The sequence below is a fragment of the Nomascus leucogenys genome, chromosome 2, assembly GCF_006542625.1.
Source record: "Nomascus leucogenys isolate Asia chromosome 2, Asia_NLE_v1, whole genome shotgun sequence".
Lineage (NCBI taxonomy): Eukaryota > Metazoa > Chordata > Mammalia > Primates > Hylobatidae > Nomascus > Nomascus leucogenys.
Window position 1 is genome coordinate 155,925,488 of NC_044382.1, and position 23,789 is coordinate 155,949,276.

The 23,789-nt window shown below is 50.2% G+C and overlaps 1 protein-coding gene across 1 annotated transcript in view; it reads right to left on the reverse strand.

Annotated features, from left to right (window-relative positions):
- FANCA (FA complementation group A) overlaps nucleotides 1-23,789 on the reverse strand; it is a 77,951-nt gene that overhangs the window by 26,833 nt on the left and 27,329 nt on the right. Inside the window, exons 15-27 of the mRNA XM_030820961.1 lie at nucleotides 19,870-19,980; nucleotides 18,031-18,126; nucleotides 17,883-17,942; nucleotides 15,012-15,100; nucleotides 14,088-14,148; nucleotides 13,944-13,993; nucleotides 11,131-11,204; nucleotides 8,210-8,323; nucleotides 6,543-6,679; nucleotides 5,424-5,494; nucleotides 5,026-5,119; nucleotides 4,702-4,889; nucleotides 1,955-2,051 (exon numbers count right to left, since the gene is read on the reverse strand). Of these exons, the coding sequence (XP_030676821.1) occupies nucleotides 1,955-2,051; nucleotides 4,702-4,889; nucleotides 5,026-5,119; nucleotides 5,424-5,494; nucleotides 6,543-6,679; nucleotides 8,210-8,323; nucleotides 11,131-11,204; nucleotides 13,944-13,993; nucleotides 14,088-14,148; nucleotides 15,012-15,100; nucleotides 17,883-17,942; nucleotides 18,031-18,126; nucleotides 19,870-19,980 (1,242 nt within the window). The remainder of the gene's footprint in view (nucleotides 1-1,954; nucleotides 2,052-4,701; nucleotides 4,890-5,025; nucleotides 5,120-5,423; nucleotides 5,495-6,542; nucleotides 6,680-8,209; nucleotides 8,324-11,130; nucleotides 11,205-13,943; nucleotides 13,994-14,087; nucleotides 14,149-15,011; nucleotides 15,101-17,882; nucleotides 17,943-18,030; nucleotides 18,127-19,869; nucleotides 19,981-23,789) is intronic.

The following is a 23,789-nucleotide window of genomic DNA, read 5'->3' on the forward strand; positions in this document are numbered from 1 at the left end:
AGCCTATGTGCAGACCTTCCTGCCATCTGACTGCTTCCTTGAGCTAAATGTCTAGAAGCAGAACTGCAGCAACAAAACTGCCTCCCAGGGGTAGGGCTGGTTTGGTCCTGGGCAGTGAAACCGCACATCTCTAGGCCTCTGCCAGGAATGGCATTCCCACCAAAAACGCACACCAACTGGATAAGCAAGACACACTACTGGTGCTGCGTGACCGTGTCCATCTCTGCCCCCGAGGAGATGAGAGCCTCCCATGTTTACAACCAGCCTGCTCCAAGGACTGTCGTCCCTGCTCAGCACGCTGGGTAGGGACCATGCTGCCCTCTCCTAAGCTCAAACTCCATGTTTTCTTTAAAAACTTGGCACCAGGGACAAAGTTCCTCAGAGGAAATAACTGGAAATATGTGCACCCTGGATCCTCAGGGGCTGCTCCCAGATTCTGACTTAATTTATCTGGAAAGGGGCCAGGAATCTGTAGTTTCAAAAGCTTCTCGGCTGGGTGCGGTGGCTCATGCTTGTAATCCCATCACTTTGGGAGGCCGAGGCGGGCGGATCACGAGGTCAGGAGGTCAAGACCACGGTGAAACCCCATCTCTACTAAAAATACAAAAAAATTAGCCAGGCGTGGTGTCGGGCGCCTGTAGTCCCAGCTACTGGGAGAGGCTGAGGCAGGAGAATGGCGTGAACCCGGGAGGCGGAGCTTGCAGTGAGCTGAGATTGCGCCACTGCACTCCAGCCTGGGCAACACAGCGAGACTCTGTCTCAAAAAAAAAAAAAAAAAAAGCTTCTCAGTTGATTCTAATGTGAAGCCCGCAATTGAAAAGCACTATTTAGTTATTTATTTATTTTTTGAGGTGGAGTCTCGCTCTGTCACCCAGGCTGGAGAGCAGTGGTGCAATCTCAGCTCACTGCAACCTCTGCCTCCCTGGTTAAAGCGATTCTCCTGCCTCAGCCTCCCAAGTAGCTGGCATTACAGGTGTGTGCCACCACGCCTGGCTAATTTTTGTATTTTTAGTAGAGACGGGGTTTCACCATGTTGGCCAGGCTAGTCTCAATCTCTTGACCTCATGATCTGCCCACCTCAGCCTCCCAAAGTGTTGGGATTACAGGCGTGAGCCACCGTGCCCAGCCTAAAAACCACTATTTTTATACACGAGACGTTCATTAAAATCCTATAAAAGGACAACACTGGTTTGCAGCACCATTTCACCTTTGCTTTTGACATTCAGGGTTTCCATTGCTCATCTTTAAATTCCTTTGTCTGGGCCAGGCGCCAGTGGCTCATGCCTGTAATCCCAGCACTTTGGGAGGCCAAGGCGGGTGGATCACTTGAGGTCATGAGTTCGAAACCAGCCTGGCCAACGTGGTAAAACCCTGTCTCTACTAAAAATATACAAAACAATTAGCCGGGTATGGTGGCACATGCCTGTAATCCCAGCCACTTGGGAAGCTAAGGCAGGAGAACTGCCTGAACCCGGGGGGTGGAGGTTGCAGTGAGCTGAGATCGCACCACTGCACTCCAGCCTGGGTGACAGAGCAAGACTCCATCTCAAAAAAAAAAAAAAAAAAAAAAAAAAAATTCCTTTGTCTGAACAATGTAAGGAACATTTACTAGATGAGAGGAATAAGAATTCTTCTTTCCAGGGAAAGATACTTATTATGAATACTGATCTTTTAATTCATCTATCCTATAAATACCAACATCTATTTCCTTACAACTACAGATTTGTAGTTGTCTTCATACAACTTCACTTTACACTCAGAACACAAGGAAAGGCAGCGCTCCGCAGTCAGGCTGCCCAAACAGACAGCAGAGGCAGCCATGACAGCCAGCCTGACCTAGGAGCTGCCCCTGAGATGGGCACAAAGCCACAGCAGACCTTGGCCTTCTGGTCCGAAAGCTGCGGAAACCTGAAACGTACAGCAGAATGGAAAAATAGGAAATGAGTGAACCTACCTTTTTGATAAGGCCTGGAGATAAGCAGCTGCACAAAATGTCTCGTGACTGGGAAGAAAACTTGCACAGAGAGTAAGAAATTGCCGCTGTACAAAATCTGAAAACAGAAATTATAACATATAAATGTAATCCATACAAAATAAGGGATGAAGGAAAAAGTTACTTTGAATTTCATAAAACTGAATTTAGTGCATTCTAAACTGGATGGCCTGAGTATTGGTCCTTGGCTTTTTGGTTTGTTTGTTGTGAGAAATAAGTCTTGCTCTGCCGCCCAGGCTGGAATGCAGTGGTACCACCTGGGCTCACTGTAATCTCTGCCTCCTGGGTTCAAGCGATTCTCCCACCTCAGCCTCCCAGGTAGCTGGGATTATAGGCATCTCCCACCATGCCCAACTAATTCTGTTGTTGTTGTTGTTTTTATTTTTTTTTTTTGAGACGGAGTCTTGCTCTGTTGCCAAGCCGGACTGCAGTGGTGCGATTCGGCTCACTGCAAGCCCCACCTCCGAGTTCAAGCAATTCTCCTGCCTCAGCCTCCCGAGTAGCTGGGACTACAGGTGCCCGCCACCATGCCCAGCTAATTTTTTGTATTTTTAGTAGAGACGGGGTTTCACTGTGTTAGCCAGGATGGTCTCGATCTCCTGACTTCGTGCTCCGCCCACCTGGGCTTCCCAAAATGCTGGGATTACAGGCGTGAGTCACCGCAACCAGTCAAGTTTTTCATTTTTTCAGTAGAGACGGGGTTTCATCATGTTGGCCAGGCTGGTCTCGAACTCCTGACCTCAAGTGACCTGCCCCCCTCAGCCTCTCAAAGTGCTGGGATTATAACGTTAGCCACCGTGCCCAGCCCAGCCCTTGGTTTATTTTTTCTTTGATACAGGGCCTTACTCTGATGCCCAGGCTGGAGTGCAGTGGCACAATCACAGCTCAGGGGATCAATTAAACCCAGAAGTTCAAGACCAGCTTTGGCAATACAGTGAGACCCCATCTCTCACTAGGTGGGTGTCTGGGTGTGCACCTGTGGTCTCAGCTACTGGGAGGCTGAGGTGGGAGGATCATTTCAGCCTGGGGGACACAGCGAGACCTGTGTCATTTACTCAACATACGTTACCTACAGCAATACCTATGCCTGGGGGACACAGCGAGACCTGTGCCATTTACTCAACATACGTACCTACAGCAATAACCACGTGAAAAATTGTCACTTGTAACCAAGGAAGCTCAGAATGAGATTCCATAAGGCAATGGAGATGTCAAAGCACTGTCATGGTGTTCTCAGAGTTCTAATATTTCTGTTTCACAAATACATATTTGAGCCGGGCGTGGAGGCTCACGCCTGTAATCCTAACTGAGGTGGGCAGATCACTTGAGGTCAGGAGTTCAAGACCAGCCTGGCCAACATGGCAAAACCCCATCTCTACTAAAAATACATTAATTAGCTGGGCATAGTGGTACACACTTGTAGTCTCAGCTACTCAGGAAGCTGAGGCACAAGAACTGCTTGAACCCGGGAGGCAGAGGTTTCAGTGAGCCAAGATCACGTTACTGCACTCCAGCCTAGACGACAGAGTGAGACTCCGTCTCAAAAAAAAAACAAACAAACAAAAAAAAACCACCAAGTGTATATTTCATTCTCCCTTTCTTATGCAAAAAGTAGCATCTGAGACCGAGTTCAGTATTTTGCTTTCTTCACTTGGATATATATCCTGAGGCATCTCTGTGTTCCTAAGAGGGGATGGCCCTGTCTCCCCCAAGCCACCTGGATGCCTCCCTCTTCACCAGATCCCAACTTCTCCATCGGCCGTGTGCCTCTCATGCCCATACCCAGTACTCAGTGTTTGGGGCCTGGGGCGAGTGGGGACTGTCTGGTGTGGCCAAGCGCCTGGGAGGGGCTCTGTATCCCTGGAGTACCAAGTGCCTGCTCCCCGTGGTCCATGTCTGAGGTGTGGGATCCACACAGCTGCCATCTGACTCCCTCTCCTTGCTCCATGTACATTTCTTGGGCCTTTTCTAAGTTCTCTGTTGTTCAGACCCTGTCATAACGCCAGCTCTCCCCTTTCCCGCACACGGTCTCTGGCCTTGCAACAGGGCTCCGTCCTGACCCGGGCTACCTCTGCCCAAGAGACCTAGGAGCTGCAAGCCAAGCCCCAGCCAGCAACTCCCACCGGAGTCTCCCAGCCATCTGTCCTGGCTTCCGCCTCTGCGTGGCAGCTGCAGGGATTCTGTCCTGGCCTCTACCTCTGCGTGGCAGCTGCAGGGAGCCCTTGAGGCCCTGAGCAGACCATTCTTGACCACACGGTCCTTCCTCACCTCAGCACATGGCCCCATCTGCTGAGCCCTATAGAAACAGCCCGAATTGTACACACTGGGAAGCTGCTCACCACAGGATGCCAAAGAACCTGACCAGAGGGAGCTGGTCCAACCAAGGGCCAGACAACCCCAAGACAAAACAAAGCAGCTCTCACCAGGACATCAAAGAATGCTTAAAAATGTAGACAGTTGCTATATACTGTTAATTTCAGCAGTTTAGTATAGTATAATCTCATTTTTATGAACAAAGAAACAAACGCATGCATATTATAAACAAATGACAGATAAAATTCTGGAAGGATATATACCAAAATGCTAAAAAGTGGTAATCTTTGCGTGGTATGTCTGCATGTCTGTCTCTTCTAATTTTATCAAACGAGCATGTGTCACTTTTCTAGAGAGAGGAGAGAAGACGCGACTGTGGAAGAAGAACAGCTCACTTCAGGCAGAATAGCAACGAGTCCCTCGTCCTACAGGTCAGGAGGCTGTCGAAGAGCGCAGGGACAGGAAGGGCAGCATCCGGTGCGGGAGGACCCACAACCACCTCCGGGAACACAGACCTGGACTCACCCAGGTGCACGGCCAGGGCAGCCAACCCCAGCACATGTGGGGCACTCAGGCTCGGGCCCTGCAACGAGAACGAGGGTGGCAGACTGCCCTCTTCACAGCTGGAATTTTCCAGGGCACTGAAGACAAGCTGGGAAGCAGGAGCCTGGCCCTCAGAGTGGGCCCCCAAGGGTGGCCCCCCTGAAGGAGAGCCTCACCTGGTGACGGAGTAGCTGGCAGAGCCGGGTGAGCACTGCAGGGAGCACACGTCCACACACGGTCCTCATGAAGAGGGTAGCCCAGGGGCCCTGCCTGCAGAGACAGCCGTGAAACCATCAGTACTGGCCATTCAGTCCTGCACATCCCTCCAACAGCTAATCCAAGCACGAGCGGCCGAAGAAAGAGCCAAGTGGTTCCCCAAAACAACAGTCTTTCTGGAAGGCAACCCATCTTCTGCAGTGCTTCCCGACTTCTGCTGCATCCCATTTGATGAAACTCAGCATCGCCGCGTGCTCCTGCAGAGACGAGCTCATGCGACCCTAGCCTGCAGCCTTGGCCCAGCAAGAGGTGGCACCCAGAAGAGCCCCACCACCCAGGGAGCTGCCCATGCCTTCACCTCTCCGGGGGAGCAACACTGGAGGCTGCCATCAGGTTCTGACAGAAGGACGTCAGCAGGAGGTCCACAGCCTGCGGAGACATGGTTCTCGTGAGTGCGGTGTCCCGGGAACAGGAGCAGCAGGAAGGAAGCCGGCCAGTGCTCGCGCCACAGACATTGCAATTCTGCTTTGCAAACAGAACTCCAAAACAGGCTTGTTTGGAGGGCACATTACAATGCAAACTGGTGCCCAGGGCCCCCACTCCCGAATCCTGGAAACAGGAGCCCTCATGTAATCGTCAATCACAAAAATGTATACCAGGAGGAGGGACTGGCAAACCTTGTGTGTAAGGGGCCAGAAAAATATTTTAGGTTCTGGGGCCAGAAATAGCCTCTGTTGCCTATTCTAAAGAGGCGGTCGAGCGCGACCTGGTCAACATGAAACCCTATCTTTACTAAAAATACAAAAATTAGCTGGGCATAGTGGTGTGCACCTATAATCCCAGCTACCCAGGAAGCTGAGGGAGAAGAACTGCTTGAGCCCAGGAGGCGGTTGCAGTGAGCCAAGATCACGCCACTGCACTCCAGCCTGGGCAACAGAGAAGACTCAGTCTCAAAAAAAAAAAAAAAAAAAAAAGAGGCCAAGCACGGTGGCTCACGCCTATAATCCCAACACTTTGGGAGGCCGAGGCAGACAGATCACTCGACCTCAGGACTTCTAGACCAGTCGAGGCAACACAGAGAAACCCCATCTGTATAAAAAATGCAAAAATCAGCCAGGTGTGGTGATGCATGCCTGTAGTTCCAGCTATGCGGGAGGCTGAGACAAGACGATCACTTGAGCCCAGGATGTCAAAGCTGTAGTGAGCCATGATTATACCACTGCACTCCTGCCTGGGCAACAAAACAAGACCCTGTCTCTAAAATTAAATAAATAAATAAAATGTAAAAGGAGCTCTTCATACACAGACAGACTAGGGCGGCTGACCCTAGTAGACTGCTCCCTGGCCCTGTGACATCTGATAACACACTAGTTGAGCAAGTCAAAAAGAAATTGAGAGAAGGCTCCATGCGTCTAATGCCTCTGCCTAATGGAAAATGGTGAAGACCCCCTACTTTGTTCTGAGCCCCCAAACCTACCGTGCATTCCTGTGGCTCCAGTCTTGGCGTGTTGATGCTGAGTTGAATCTTTGATATCTCAACGCTGCTGTCATCCTCACTGTGGCCCAGGACCGCCCTCAGTCTTTCAGAAATCACTGCCACCTGTGTTGATATAACTGCAAATGGAGAAACCAGTTAGGGATGAAGGGAACCCTGAAAGGAGGATGCAGCTGCGGCCCAGAGAGCTACTCCTCCCACAGCCTAGTGCTCCGCCTCCCGTCAAGTACGATTCCACGGATCCTGCTAACTGCACACATCCCCCAGCCAGGTGCTGAACACCAGTCTTTGTTCACCCTGCAGGGGCTTGCGGCCTTGTGGTAGAGCATGTGTCATGGCAAATGGGGCCAGACGCCATCCACTACCATTTCCTGATTAGCTGAGAGGGGGACATGTTCATTCACCAACACGAACCTCCACTTTTTATGCTCCCCATCTGAAATCCGATGCCAGCCCTCCAGACACCACATCTGTCTAAGCACATGCCAGAGGTTCCATGTTGGCCCAGGGTAATGGGCAACACACAGCCCAACTACATCACTTAAAGGTGAATATTGCTTTGCTTTTAGAAACAGGACTCACCTGACATGTATCAACCTCTTGCTAAAGCACTGAAACTTTTCCTCCATATCCCCCACGTACCACATTCTGCACAAGCACATTGCTGAACACATTCTGCGCGAGCGCATCATTGAATCACTGGAAGGCTGCACTCAGGAATTGGCGCACTTGGTCTGAGTAAACACCATCGAGGCGTTGCAGCCCCAGCCAGCGCTAACAAAGGTCTCTTAACATTGCCTCCATGCGGAGCTTGCAGTGAGCCGAGATCGCGCCACTGCACTCCAGCCTGGGCGACAGAGCAAGACTCCGTCTCAAAAAAATATATATACATATTGCCTCCATGTAGGCCAGGCACGGTGGCTCACACTGAAATCCCAGCACGTTGGGAGGCCAAGACGGGTGGATCACCTGAGGTCAAGAGTTCAAAACGAGCCTGGCCAACATGGTAAAACCCCATCTCTACTAAAAAATACAATCAATTAGCCGGACATGGGGGCAGTCGCCTGTAATCCCAGCTACTTGGGAGGCTGAGGCGGGACAATCGCTTGAACCCAGGAGGCGGAGGTTGCAGTGAGCCGAGATGGCACCACTGCACTCCAGCCTGGGGGACAGAGTGAGACTCTGTCTCAAAAAAGAAAAAGAAAAAAAAAACTGCATGTTCTCAATCCACAGATGAACATTTCTTACTCTGGATTTTACAGAAAACTGTCACATGGAAGCAGGATCACAGGGCAGAGATGCCGTGTGTCTGATGTGACATCTACTCCGGCAGGCAGGATGAGAGGGAAAACAGGCATCCTAGTCACTGCATTTTCTTCTCCATCATCATCCGTCCTAGTCTGATGCAACTAGCAGAATATTCACCTTCTGCCAAGGGTTTGTGACAGCTTGAGTAGGACTGGCCTCCCACCTTGTCTCAAAAAAAAGGTTCCACACCCGCCAGCCCGGGGTCAATCTTCACCACCAAATACTGCATTACTAGGAAGACACACCAGCCTGATGTCACTACGGGGAAAATGACCCAGCAACAGAGATCCAACCACAGGCTGCACACACAAGGCACAGCATGAGCCCCCACCCGTCCTCACCATCATGCTGGCTGGGGTCTGTCATGGAGGCTCTCAGCTCTCCCAGTGCAGCCGTGAGCTGTCCCAGGGGCTCCTCAGCAGAGCTGGGTTCTGCCCTCACTCCCAGGGCTGCATCTGTGAGAACAAGGAGGAGACCAGATGGAAAGACACTCAACAGGACTCTTCACTGTAAAAACAGAAACTTCACACAGTCACATACAGAGCTGTGAACTTCCAAGCTGCTGTATATGGCAGACGGAGGGACTAGGAGTCTCTGAGGAGGTAAATGAGGTGTTCTCCCTCATGCTGGATGCCACCACTTCGAAAATTACAATTATAAACAAGTTTAATAAAAAATTACGGCCGGGCGCGGTGGCTCACGCTTGTAATCCCAGCACTTTGGGAGGCCGAGGTGGGCGGATCACGAGGTCAGGAGATTGAGACCACGGTGAAACCCCGTCTCTACTAAAAATACAAAAAATTAGCCGGGCGTGGTGGCGGGCGCCCGTAGTCCCAGCTACTCGGAGAGGCTGAGGCAGGAGAATGGCGTGAACCCGGGACGCGGAGCTTGCAGCGAGCCGAGATTGCGCCACTGCACTCCAGCCTGGGCGACAGAGCGAGACTCTGTCTCAAAAAAAAAAAAAAAAAAAAAAATTATATTTATAAACAAGTTTAAGAAGAAAAGTGGTTCTGTGTGCACCATCAATACCACTCCACCACTGTGAGAAGCATACACATGGAGGAAAACAAGGACGGTCGGGGGCTGGCAAGGGTGGGGACAGGATCACGGATAGGTGACCATTTAGTCCCCCGGTCCCTCAATCTTTTTTTTTTTTTTGAGACGGACTCTTGCTCTGTCACCAGGCTGGAGTGCAGTGGCATGATCTCAGCTCACTGCAACCTCCGCCTCCCGGGTTCAAGCCATCCTCCTGCCTCAGCCTCCCAAGGAGCTGGGACTACAGGCATGCACCACCACATCCAGCTAATTTTTTGTACTTTTAGTAGAGATGGGATTTCACCATGTTGGCCAAGACGGTCTCGATCTCCTGACCTCGTGATCTGCCCGCCTTGGCCTCTCAAAGTGCTGGGATTACGGGCATGAGCCACTGCGCCCGGCCACCACTTTCAATATAAAAAAGAAGATACGCTGCATATGTTTTTAAAGTAAAAAACGTTCAAGTTCTGGGGTTGCTGGAGAAGACACAAGCATGAAAATGCACTGCGATGCACAGTCACACCCAAAATGAAACCAGAAATCACAGGCTCTAGAAATCATAGGCTCTAGGAATCTGTGCATAAGCCTCATCAGACAAATGATTAGAAACCATTCTGGAAGCCACCAAAAGCTAAGAACAAGTGGACCCCAGGGGAAGGAGGATCCTGGGGGAAGGAAGACACCTCTCAAGAGAAGCAAACGCCTCACACTGCAGGGTACACAGCCCTGCGGCCCCTGTGGCATCCCCAGCAAGATTGAGAGGTCATGCTCTCAGGGTGGGTCGGCTGCGCGCGGTGGCTCACGCCTGTAATCCCAGCACTTTGGGAGGCTGAGGCGGGCAGATCACAGGGTCAGAAGATCGAGACCATCCTGGCTAACACAGTGAAACCCCATCTCTACTAAAAATACAAAAAAAAATCAGGCGTGGTGGCGGGTGCCTGTAGTCCCAGGTACTTGGGAGGCTGAGGCAGGAGAATGGCATGAACCGAGGAGGCAGAGCTTGCAGTGAGCTAAGATGGCGCCACTGCACTCCAGCCTGGGCAACACAGCAAGACTCAGTCTCAAACAAACCTACAAACAAACAAAAAAAACGGGGGTGGGTCAGGGACCTTTTGTTCTTTGCCCACTGAATTTTCCTGGGTCTCCATGGCTGCTGAAAATTTTCTAAGCTTATGAAAAAAGGAGCTTTGGCAAACAGAACTTAAAACAAGACTATAGCTCATTAGAAGAGTCTCATCGAACCTCCCTGGCCCTGCAGGTGGAAGGGGATCTAGAAGAGCACACAGGGGACTGGGCACGGTGGCTCACGCCTGTATTCCCAGCACTTTGAAAGGCCGAGGCAGGTGGATCACTTGAGGTCAGGGGTTCGAGACCAGCTTGTCCAACATGGCGAAACCTCATCTCTACTAAAAATACAAAAACTAGCAAGGCATAGTAGTGCGCGCCTATAATCCCAGCTATTACAGAGGCTGAGGCAGGAGAACTGCTTGAACCCAGGTGGTGGAGGTTTCAGTGAGCCGAAATCGCGCCACCGCAGTCCACAACCACAGAGCGAGACTCTGTCTCAAAAAAAAAAAAAAAAAAAAGCCCACAGGGAAGCAGCAGCCTCAGATCTACGCCCTTAGCTCAGAGTGGCCCCCTCCAGGGAGGTGCTGGCTTCTGCTGGAGATAAAGCCACACTGCAAGAAAAACCAGCCTCATGATGGCATCTCCCACTGCTGCCCGAGTGCGGCTTTTCACGGATTCCCAGTGAGGGTGTAGATGTGACCTACAGCTGCACCACTGCTCCCTAGAGGCCAAAAGAGCCTGACTTCTACTCCTACCTGAACTGCGTAACAGAAAAGTGCTGCGTGACACTCCCTACGACAGGCTCGAGCCAGCGCTGTGGCCCCCAGGGTGGCCGCTGACAGAGCACCCGAGTCTGAAGCCTGTACAAACACACCTCAGTGCGGACCACAGAAAGATGACGAGTGACAAAGTGGGGCTGTGCACTGCACACACTCCTTTCCAGAAGGTGCTAAGTGATTCTTCAGGACCCCCAGGTAAGAGTCTGTGCCACGGCTGGTCCTGGGCATCAGCATGGTGGGCAGACCCTGTACTCACAGCACCGGCTTGAACTGGCACAGCCACCCCCGAGCTCACTCGGGTGGTGTAGCACAACAGACGCTCAAGGTCAGGAAAATGGAAAAGCACAAGTCCCAGAGGGATAAGCAGCCCAGGAACTTACCTTCCGGCTTCTCTTCAGCAGCAGAGCAGGCCTGGCAGTAGGTGGAGTACAGAGATGGGGGGATTTTATCTGCTCTGGATCACAGGAAAACAATAAAATTAAGTCAGCTATGGCTTAAATTAATTCAAGATTATAATCCCCAAATCTATTATAAAATAAAAACATATTAAATTTAAATAAATTATAAATACTGTGTACAGTATGAGCCTGTTTTTAGAAAAGATTAAAATATATATAGAAATTTAAATAGCACTGTTTCAAAATATATCATATTAATCACATATTAATATCTAAAGAGCTAGACTACAAAATACCACCAGTGATTATCCCTGGGCAGTGAAATTATAAATTATTTCTATTTCTCTCATACAATTTTTGGTAGTTTCCAAATTCAAAGCATGCATCTTTGGTTTGTTGTTTCTTTTCTTTTTTTTTTTTTTTTTTTTTTTGAGACAGAGTCTCTCACTATCGCTCACGCTGGAGTGCAGTGGTGCGATCTCAGCTCACTGCAACCTCCGCCTCCCAGGTTCAAGCGATTCTCCTGCCTCAGCCTCCAGAGTAGCTGGCATTACAGGCGCCTGCCACCACGCCCAACTAATTTTTTGTATTTTTAGTGGAGACGGAGTTTCACCATGTTGGCCAGGCTGGTCTTGAACTCCTGACCTTGTGATTCACCCGCCTCAGCTTCCCAAAGTGCTGGGATTACAGGCGTGAGCCACCATGCCCAGCAAAACATGAATCTTTGTTAATTTTAATGAATACTACTAAGAAAAATGTTTAGTTCGTATCATTAAAAATATGCAAAATTGGGCCAGGCGTGGTGGATCCCACCTGTAATCCCAGCACTTTGGGAGGCCCAGGCAGGCGGATCACGAGGTCAGGATATTGAGACCACCCTGGCTAACACAGTGAAACCCCGTCTCTACTAAAAATACAAAAACAAAATTAGCCGGGCGTGGTGGCGGGAGCCTGCAGTCTCAGCTACTTGGGAGGCTGAGGTGGGAGAATGGCGTGAACCCAGAAGGCGGAGCTTGCAGTGAGCCGAGATTGTGCCACTGCACTCAAGACTGGGTGACAGAGCGAGACTCCGACCCAAAAAATAAACAAATAAATAAATAATAAAAGGCGTTAGTTCATGCTAAAAGTCCTTAGCAAATTAGTAAGAGGGAACTTTCTTAACATGATAAAGGGTAAGCGAGGTACAGTGGCTCATATTTGTAATCCCAGCACTTTGGGAAGTTGAAGCAGGAGGATTATTTGAGCCCAAGAGATAGAGATAAGCCTGGGCAACACAGCAAAAATCTGTGTCCTCAAAGCATTTAAAAAATGGCTGGGTGTGGTGGAGCGCCCCTCTAGACCCAGCTACTTGGGAGGCAGGGGGGAAGGACTATTAAAGCCAAGGAGGTCAAGGCTGTAGAAGCCATGACTGCACCGCTACATTCCAGCCTGGGTGACAGAGGGGACCCTGTCTCAAAACAAAGGAAAGCAAGGATCCCAGAGAATAAACTTATTTTAAGATTTTAAAAATGATTTTTGCAGAGCATGGTGGCTCACGCTTGTAATCCCAGCACTTTGGGAGGCCGAGGCGGGTGGATCACAAGGTCAGGAGTTGGAGACCAGTCTGGCCAACATAGTGAAATCCCGTCTCTACTAAAAATACAAAAATACAAAAAACAACAAAAAAAGGCTCTTTGTGTTTTTTATCTTCTTACAGGTCCCAGAACTTTATAAACTTTGCTGGAATATAGGACTTATACTTTCCTATTTCTTCCAAGGGTGACCTTTGTGATACCAACCAACTTTCTTATTGGAAGCCTGCAATGTAAGTGATCCAAGAATACCTTATTATCTAAACAATAACTTCCAGGTCTACTCTAAGATTCTGCGGCATATTCATTGACGAACGATGCAGCCAGGTGCGGTGGCTCATGCCTATAATCCCAGCACTTTGAGAGGCCGAGGCGGGCAGATTGCTTGAGCCCAGGAATTCAAGACCAGCCTGACCAACATGGCGAAACACCGTCTCTACTAAAAATACAAAAATTAGCCAGGCATGGTGGTGTGCGCCCGTAATCCCAGCTACTCAGGAGGCTGAGGCAGGAGAATTGCTTGAACCCAGGAGGTGGAGGTTGCAGTGGGCCAAGATCGCACCACTGCACTCCAGCCTGGCAACAGAGTGAGACTCCATCCCAAAAGAAAACAAAAAAAAAACAACAAAAAAAAACGGCCAGGAGCAGAGGCTCACACCTCTAATGCCAGCACTCTGGGGAGGCTGAAGTGGGTGGATCACCTTCTGAGCTCAGGAGTTCAAGACCAGCCTGGCCAATATGGCAAAACCCTGTCTCTACTAAAAATACAAAAATTAGCAGGGCATGGTGGTGCACACCTACAGTCCCAGCTACTCAGGACAATTGCTCCAACCCAGGAGACAGAGCTTGCAGTGAGCCAAGATTGGGCAATTGCGCTCCAGCCTGGGCGACAGAGCGAGATTCTATCTAAAAAAAAAAATTAGCCAGGCACAGGCTTGTAATCCCAGCTACTCAGGACGCTGAAGCAAGAGAATTGCTTGACCCTAAGAGGTGGAGGTTGCAGTGAGCCGAGATCTCGCCTCTGCACTCCAAGCCTGGGTGACAGAGTGAGACTCCAACTAAAAAGAAAAACAAAAAAAGTAACCAACTAATTTTAGAGCCAATATTTTACAAATAAAACACATTAGTGATCAAACAAATTTCTCTACAGAAGATCCACAATTCTTCACATTGTCAGAAGAAACCTGGAAGCACAGTTGTCCCCTTCTAGCCATTGATGCATACCTCTTCAGAGACTCTATAAATGCCACATGGGAGTCAGGGACTTTGGGGAGCTGTGGGAAGAGAAGAGCCCTGTGAGAGGCTGACAAGGAAAAAGTCCTTGTTTTCTACACAACTGGTCACAAACTCACGGAAACGCATACTGACCACTCGAGGTGTGAGCAGGGCAGGGAGGAAGTGGGACACGTAGTAAGGCCTCCTGAATATGCTGCAACACAGAGAAGCAGACAGTGCGTAGGTAAGTGCAGCGAGACGGCAATTCCCACAGACGGTGACTGGTGTTTCAGAGAGTGGACTGCGAGGGCTTATTCCAAAGCCACGATGCATTACGAAGTCTCCTTGTGCACAGTTCCGGGACAAGGCATGTGTAGGGCAGGCTGTGCTAGCCCAGCCCTGAGTCCGCGGGAATCAGGACCACATTCTGCCTGCTCCCTGGGCCTGAACATGGAGCCTGGATCAATCTGAGGCCCCGAGGACCATGTAAGGTCCATTTGGGGCAATGTCCTTGGAGCTAATTTCAAAACCCTGGGAGCTGCAATCAGCTCATCCACGTGCGTAACCACCGGAATTCAAGATGTTTCGGGATCACACCAAATTCAATAAAGCTATGCTATTCAGCGCTCTGTTACTGACTTCATATTAGTCACAAAGAAGGCACTGATAAAAAAAAATCATCATGGCCTGACTGTCCTCCCTCTCAGTGCAAGCTCCCCAATCAGCAGTTCCTGTCAGCTGCTTCAGCACGGGAGGGGCATCACCTGCTTTTACAGATGAAAATATGTTTCACAGCAAATGCACAGCTCTTGACCTCACCCCGTATCCCCTAACGGCAGGATCCTTGATTAACAGCCCTGACTCCTGTCTCTCCATGAATAGACAGTGGCCAATCTGTCCCACGTGGCTCTGGGCAGACCTGGGACACACTCCAAAGAGCCCCGGATGCTGAGAGGCATCAGAGCAGAGTCTGCACACACTGAAGGCATCAGAGTGGAGTCTGCACACACTGCAGGCATCAGAGTGGAGTCTGCACACACTGCAGCCGCCAGTGGCCCTTTGGGCAGCCCAGCCTACCTGGCCTCCATGACGGTGATTGGGATTTTCCCCGTATGCTCAAACACCATGACGGCCTTTTCAACATCCTGAAGAGCTTGGCTGTGGGGCTGGTTCCCATACAGGGAGGAAGGGAAAAAGAACAGAGAACTTTAAAGAAAAGTGAGCAGTGAAGGCCCCACTCAACCTGTGCTTCCTTGTTGCAAAGGCTCTGTACACATTAAAGGTAAAGGCCCACATGGTGTGGGCCTCTGTACACATTAAAGAAAAAGGCCCCCCACTCCAGGGGCCCTGGAGCACTCCACAATCTCCCAAAATACCAGCACGACAGGGGAGGATAATACTGCTGCCTCTACATGCACAAGGCTTAGACCCGGCGAAGTGCAGCCCTCCTCAAGAGCTTAGCTCTGCTGAGAGCCTGCTGTGAGCCTCTTTCCTGCCTCTAGGAAAGAGTTGAAAGATTTCGGCCAGGCGCAGTGGCTCACGCTTGTAATCCCAGCACTTTGGGAGGCCGAGGCGGGCGGATCACGAAGTCACGAGATCGAGACCACGGTGAAACCCCGTCTCTACTAAAAATACAAAAAAATTAGCCGGGCGTGGTGGCGGCCGCCTGTAGTCCCAGCTACTCGGAGAGGCTGAGGCAGGAGAATGGCGTGAACCTGGGAGGCGGAGCTTGCAGTGAGCTGAGATTGCGCCACTGCACCCCAGCCTGGGCGACAGAGCGAGACTCCGTCTCAAAAAAAAAAAAAAAAAAAGAAAGTAAAGATTTCTAGGTGGGAAGCAGTAGAGACTTAATTTTTGAGATTAAAAAAAATTACGAGGGCTCGGTGCCATGGCTCATGTCTATAAACCCAGTGCTTTGAGAGGCTAAGGGGGTCAGGCTGCTTGAGCCCAAAGAGTTCAAAGCCAGCCTGGGCAACAAGATGACATCTCATCTCTACAAAAAATACAAAAACATTAGCCAGGCATAGAGGCATGAGCCAGTAGTCCCAGCTCCTCAGGGCGTGGAGGTGGAAGGAATGCCTGGGCCCAGGAAATCAAGGCTCCAGTGAGGCATGATCCTGCTACCGTACTCCAGCCTGGGCAATGGGGCAAGGCCCTGCATCAAAAAAAAAAAAAAAATTCTGAGGCCAGGCACAGTGGCTCACACCTGTAATCCCAGCACTTTCGGAGGCCAAGGCAGAAGGATCACTTGAGCCCAGGAGTTCAAGACCAGCATGGGCAACACAGGCAGACCCTATGTCTACAAAAAATTTTAGAAACCAGCCAGGCATGGTGGTGCATGCCTGTAGTCCCATTTACTCAGGAGGTCAAGGTCAGAAGATCATTTCAACCCAGGAGTTTGAGGCTGCACTAAGCTGTGATCACGGCACTATACTTCAGCCTGGTGAACAGAACAAGATCCCACCCTAAAAAAAAAAAAGTAATTTATAAATAGGAATAAATTATAAATGGAAAATTGTATTAAATATTTTCCCCTAACACTTTAATGTCACCTATAAGTGTTCTTCTGTAACTCGTAACTTTAAAATAAAAAGGTCTTAAAAAGTAAAGAACGGAGGGGTGGGCGCGGTGGCTCACGCCTGTAATCCCAGCACTTTGGGAGACTGAGGCGGGTGGATCATGAGGTCAGGAGATCCACAGCATCCTGGCTAACACGGTGAAAACCCCATGTCTACTAAAAACACAAAAAATTAGCCAGGCGTGGTGGCAGGAGCCTGTAGTCCCAGCTACTCAGGAGGCTGAGGCAGGAGAATGGTGTGAACCTGGGAGGCGGAGCTTGCAGTGAGCCGAGATCTCACCACTGCACTCCAGCCAGGGTGACAGAGCAAGACTCCGTCTCAAAAAAAAAGTAAAAAGTAAAGAATGTTTTCATTAGGCCGGCCGCGGTGGCTCATGCCTGTCATCCCAGCACTTTGGGAGGCCGAGATGGGCAGATCACGAGGTCAGGATATCAAGACCATACTGGCTAACATGGTGAAACCCCATCTCTACTAAAAATAAACAAAAAATTAGCCAGGCATAGTGGCAGGCGCCTGTAGTCCCACTATAGGCTACTCGGGAGGCTGAGGCAGGAGAATGGCATGAACCTGGGAAGTGCAGCTTGCAGTGAGCCGAGATCACGCCACTGCACCCCAGCCTGGGCGACAGAGCAAGACTCCATCTCAAAAAAAAAAAAAATGTTTTCATTAGTGACGCACACACATTACACGACCATCTGACATTGGGCTTCTATAAAAATAGTTAACACTTGGCCAGGTGCGGTGGCTCACACCTATAACCCCGCATTTTGGGAGGCCAAGGTGGGCAGATCACGAGGTCAAGAGATCGAGATCATCCTGGCTAACATGGTGAAACCTCGTCTCTACTAAAAAAAATTTAAAAATTAGTCGGGCGTGGTGGTGCGCGCCTGTAGTCCCAGCTACTCTGGAGGCTGAAGCAGAAGAATCACTTGAACCCAGGAGGCAGAGGTTGCAGTGAGCCGAGATCGCGCCACTGCACTCCAGCCTGGTGACAGACCAAGACTGCGTCTCCAAAAAAAAAAAAAAAGTTAACACTTTTCTATGATTCACAGAAAAACATGACCAACCACCTCTCCATTCAACCCCACATGACCCAAGATCTCCTAAAAGGACAAATTTACTGCAGCCTGAGGCACTTCGTTCCCCCACACAGTAACCCTTTCCATGCTAATGCTGCGAACACACACAAAACACAAGGTGGGACACGGCAACACTAAGGCCCTCAGAGCCTCGCCCCTAGCTGCGCCCAAGGCAAGACCAGACGTGAGACTGGGAAGGCTGAAAAGCTCAACTGAAGAGTCAAAGGAAACTGGACCTTTGCATGGTGGGCGTGACTGGCTGAGACCCTGCAGGGCTCAAGCAACATTACCTCAGTAATGTCCCCAGCTGATGACAAATCCTCGTAGAGACCCATGTTTTCTATAGAAACCTTCAGAGAAGAGACAGAATGAGAACAAGAAAATAAAGCAGTTTCTGCTGGGACAGGTGTGAGGACTGCGCATGGAAGGGCAGCTTGCCTTGAGGTCGGCCAGCCTCGTCTTGGCCAGTGAGATGTAGTCTGTGAGGAGGGAGCGGTACTTGCTGGGAACCAGGGGTGGGTGGAGAATGTGCACCTGCGGATAGATGGCAGAGTACAGCACCTTTAGTCTGGGAACTGCCTGGGACTCCAGGGAGGCCACAATTCACTTTCAACATCCACAGTGCTGAGTAGAGAAACACAGCCCTTTACAGACCTACGAGTATGCAAAGCAAACCATTAGTAAAATTAAAAAACAAGCTGGGTGCGGTGGCTTACAACTATAATCCCAGCACTTTGGGAGGCCGAGGCAGGCAGATCATGAAGTCAGGAGATGGAGACCATCCTGGCTAACATGGTGAAACCCCGTCTCTACTAAAAATACAAAATAATTAGCCGGGTGAAGTGGCGGGTGCTTGTAGTCCCAGCTACTCGGGAGACTGAGGCAGGAGAATGGCAGAACCTGGGAGGCGGAGCTTGCAGTGAGCCGAGATGGCGCCACTGTGCCACTGCACTCCAGCCTGGGCGACAGATCAAGACTCTGTCTCAAAAAAAAAAAAAAAAAATAGAAGGCTGCTTCCCCAGGTGAAAAACGAAGAAATCCTAATGTAGTTGGTCCTGCAAGTCCAGGGTGGCTCACTGGCGGAACCAGGGATGTGCAATCCTAGCAGCAGCAACAGCAGCAGCAGCAGCAGCAGCAGCAGCAGGAACCAGCCCCGGCCCACCTGCAGCTCCATGCCATTGCATTCCTGGTCAAAGGGGACAGAGGGGACACTGCGTGTTTTTTTTTTTTTTTTTTTGTGAGGGAGTTTTGCTCTCGTTGCCCAAGCTGGAGTGCAATGGCGTGGTCTCCGCTCACTGCAACCTCCGCCGCCCGGGTTCAAGCGAGTCTCCTGCCTCAGCCTCCCGAGTAGCTGGGACTACAGGCATGCGCCACCACACCCGGCTAATTTTGTATTTTTAGTAGAGAGGGGGTTTCTCCATATTGGTCAGGCTGGTCTCAAACCCCCGACCTCAAGTGATCTGCCCTCCTCAGCCTCCAAAAGTGCTGGGATTACAGGCGTGAGCCACCGCACCTGGCCAATTTTCTTAAAAGATGAGGGTCAGGCTGGGCACAGTGGCTCACGCCTGTAATCCCAGAACTTTGGGAGGCCAAGGCCTTAGAAGGATCACTTGAGCTCGGTTCAAGGCCAGCCTGGGCAACACAGCAAGACCCCATCTATACTAAAAAAAAGAAAAAAAGAAAAAACAGCCAGGTTTGCTGGCATGTGCCTGTAGTCCCAACTACTCAGGAGGCTGAGGTGGGAGAACTGCTTGACCTGGGAGGTCTAGGCTACAGTGAGCTATGATGGCAACACTGCACTCTAGCCTAGGAGACAGAGTGAGACTGTTTCAAACAAACAAACAAAAGCATGAAATTTAAAAAAAAAAAAAAAAAGCAAAAATGAGATCCTAAAACCCTCACTGCAGTACAACTTGCTCTTCCTGCATAACTGGGTGCTGAGAACGTCTCTCCATGTCACCACTGAGACCTGCTCACTGTTTTGAGGGAGACTGCACAGTGACATAATGTATCTACCCACCTCCTTGGCCTAGATGAGAAAAGGGTTTTTTAGCATTTGCCATTACTGGCACACACCCACTCACTGTGTGTCCACATGGACACCCCCAGTTGCGACGTTTGTGTTGTTTCACCATGAACTGCTTGGGGAAGGGGAAAGCCTGGCTGAGAGGCTCAGAGCAGATCTGCAGGAGGCTCTTGGGGAAGCCAAGGCAGTCCTCAGATTGAGTAGGTGAGCAGAAGCACCAGAAATCATGGACGTGGCAGCCAGCTTCTCACCTGCAGGTACCGGGGAGACTCAAAAGGCACGAGGTCTGACAAGAATGTAAACAGGAAGACCAGTGCCTTCTTGCTGCAGCCATGGTAGCCTCGCATGCTCCCAAAGGAGGCCTGTGTGGAGAGAAGAGCATGAAGACCAGGACAGCCAGGCACAGCAGCACCACCTAGGCAGTGTCCTGCGTGGAGAGAAGAGGATGAAGCCCACCTAGGCAGTGTCCAGGCGGCTGCTCTAGTCGGCTTCCTAAACAGAAAAGAAAGAAGAGAAACACCCAAAAGTCATTGTGGTTCATACATTTACAGATATCATGGCTGCGCTTTGATTGAAGAGATGATCTAAAAGTTATTCGAAGAAAAAAAGTTAAAAATCATTCGCTATAACACTAACTATGGGATCATTTTGGAATCCTTAGGGGTACAATTTGCTAAATGCCCCAAGAAGTGTTTGTGCACAGCAAACAAATTGATTTTGTGGGATGAAGCCACTTCTGAACACGCTTTAACTTCCAACCTCATCTATCAGTGGACAGATCACTGTAAGAGAGGTGGATAAGGAACACAGGCCAAGGGGGGCCACCCCTCAGACAATGAAGCTGCAAGACCCTGGCAGAGCAGGCGTGGAACATGAGCAAACCCTTCCAGGAACGAAGGGGGCTGCGGCAAAGTCCTGGGGGCTGCAGTGAGTCAGGGAAGGAAGGAGATCATAGTGCATCATAGTGAACCTGCAGAGGCAATGTGGACCTCTGTGAACACTGAACCACTTACCTGCAAAACCACACGAGCTCCTGCAACCCTGGCCCCACGTGAGACCACAGGACATCCTGGTGAAACCTCGGCAAGTTACCATCCATCAGGAAACCTGAACTCCAACTTGAACTGAAGGCTCACCTTCGTCTTTCTGAAAGCGTGCAACGTTGTGTACATTCTTTATTTTTTTTTTTGGACACAGAGTCTCGCTCTGTCACCCAGGCTGGAGTGCAGTGGCGCCATCTTGGCTCACTGCAACATCTGCCCCCCCAGGTTTGAGCAATTCTCCTGCCTCCCTAGTAGCTGAGATTACAGGCATTTGCTACCACTCCCAGCTACTTTTATTTTTTTTTTGAGAGAGATTCTCGCCCTGTCGCCCAGGCTGGAGTGTAATGGCGGAATCAGGGCTCACCACAGCCTTCGCCTCCCGGGTTCAAGTGATTCTCCCACCTCTGCCTCCCAAGTAGCTGGGACTACAAGCACGTGCCACCAAGCCCGGTTTTTTTTTCCTCTTTTCTGAGACAAAGCCTCACTCCGTCACCCAGGCTGGAGTGCAGCGGTATAATCTCGGCTCACTGTAACCACTGCCTCCCAGGTTCAAACGATTCTCCTGCCTCAGCCTCCTGAGTAGCTGGGATTACAGGTGTGTACCACCATGCCTGGCTAATTTTGTGTTTTTAGTAGAGATAGGGTTTCATCGTGTTGACCAGGCTAGTCTCAAACTCCTGACCTCAGGTGATACCTTGGCCTCCCAAAGTGCTGCGATTACAAACATGAGCCACCACGTCTGACCTAGCTAATATTTGTATTTTTAGTAGAGATGAGGTTTTGCCATGTTGGCCAGGCTGGTCTCAAACTCCTGACCTCAAGCGATCCACCTGCCTCAGCCTTCCAAAGTGCTGGGATAATAGGCATGAGCTATCGCACCTGACCATGTGTAGATTCTTTTCAATGTTATCATCATGCAGACAGACCCAAAAAGCCATTAGATAAAATGGGGAAAATGCTGATAACGCTTGTCAAATGTCTCTGAGAGGCACGAAGTCATGGAAAAACAAAGCTCAGAGACATAAACTGCCTGTGCCAAATACCAGGAAAACAGCTCAATACTTGTCAGTTAAAAATTTAAACAAAACCTGAGACCACTCAACGGTTCCCTCCTCAAAACATCAGCACCCAGTTTCAACCTTAAATTCTCCCACCAAGCACACCATGCCTTATTACCCTCCATTCAGCCATCCACAACTGAACGGCTCCTGTCTCTTGGCAACATTCACTTCATTAACAGTGAGCTGGATGACCACTGGCTGCAACAAGGAACAGTCCTGACCCTTCACCAAAGGCATTTCTATCAACTATCTAAGTGACACACGCAAGCCAGACCTGGGGTCACAGCAGCCATTTTTAGAGTTGCTGGGATAAAAGGCAGTTGTTTGTTATTTTTGAAAAAATTACACTTAATGGCTGGGTCCAGTGGCTCACTCCAGTAATTCCAACACTTTGGGAGGTTGAGGCAGGAAGATCACTTCAGCTCAGGAGGTCAAGACCAGCCAGGACGGCCGGGAGCGGTGGCTCGTGCCTGTAATCCCAGCACTTTGGGAGGCCTAGGCGGGCGGATCACGAGGTCAGGAGATCGAGACCATCCTGGCTAACCTGGTGAAACCCTGTCTCTACTAAAAATACAAAAAATTAGGCCGGGCGCGGTGGCTCACGCCTGTAATCCCAGCACTTTGGGAGGCCGAGGCGGGCGGATCACGAGGTCAGGAGATCGAGACCACGGTGAAACGCCGTCTCTACTAAAAATACAAAACATTAGCCGGACGTGGTGGCGGGCGCCTGTAATCCCAGCTACTCGGAGAGACTGAGGCAGGAGAATGGCGTGAACCCAGGAGGCGGAGCTTGCAGTGAGCTGAGATTGAGCCACTGCACTCCAGCCTGGGCGACAGAGACTCTGTCTCAAAAAAAAAAAAAAAAAAAAATTAGCCGGGTGTGGTGGCAGGCGCCTGTAGTCCCAGCTACTCAGCAGGCTGAGGCAGGAGAATGGCATGAAGCCAGGAAATGGAGGTTACAGTGAGCCGAGGTTGCACCACTGCACTCCAGCCTGAGCAACAACAGCGAAACTCCATATAAAAAAAAAAAAAAACAGACCAGCCAGGGCAACATAGTGAGACCTTAGGTCCACAAAAAATTTTTTAATAATTAGCCAGGTGTGGTGACACACACCTGGAGTCTCAGCTGCTCAGGAAGTTGAGGTGGGAGGATCATTTGCGCCTGGAAGGTTGAGACTGCAGTGAGCCATGATCACACCACCGCATCCCAGCCTGGTAGACAGAACAGGGACCTTGTCTCAAAAAAACAAACAAAAAAAACCCCACAGGCCGGGCGCAGTGGCTCACGCCTGTAATCCCAGCACTTTGGGAGGCTGAGGCGGGCAGATCACCTAAGGTCAGGAGCTCAAGACCAGCCTGGCCAATATGGTGAAACCCTGTCTCTACTAAAAATACAAAAAATTAGCCGGGCGTGGTGGCGGGCGCCTGTAGTCCCAGCTACTCGGAGACGCTGAGGCAGGAGAATGGCGTGAACCCGGGAGGAGGAGCTTGCAGTGAGCCGAGATTGCGCCACTGCGCTCCAGCCTGGGTGACAGAGTGAGACTCCGTCTCAAAAAAAAAAAAAAAAAAAAACCACAAATTACATTTAACTACATAATGTGATATGCTGAGAATTATATTAATTACCCCAAAGGGCTCAAATTCGCGATCATTTGGTCTATTTATATTAACATTTCCTAAAAATAGAAAAAAAATTTTTTTGAGACAGGGTCTTGCTCCACTGCCCAGGCTGAAGTGCAATGGTCCGATCTTAGCTCACTGCAACCTGCGCATTCTGGGTTCAAGTGATTCTCCTGCCTCAGCCTCCTGAGTAGCTGGGATTACAGGCACCTGCCACCACACCAGCTAAATTTTGTATTTTTGGTAGAGATGGGGTTTTGCCACGTTGCCCAGGGTGGCCTTGAACTACTGGGCTCAAGCGATCTGCCCACCTCGTCCTCTCACAGTGCTGGGATTTGCCCTCAAAAGTAAAAATTAAAACAGATGTTCAGGCCAAGTGTGGTGGCTCACGCCTGTAATCCCAGCACTTTGGGAGGGTAAGTGGGGCAGGTGATGAAGTCAAGAGAT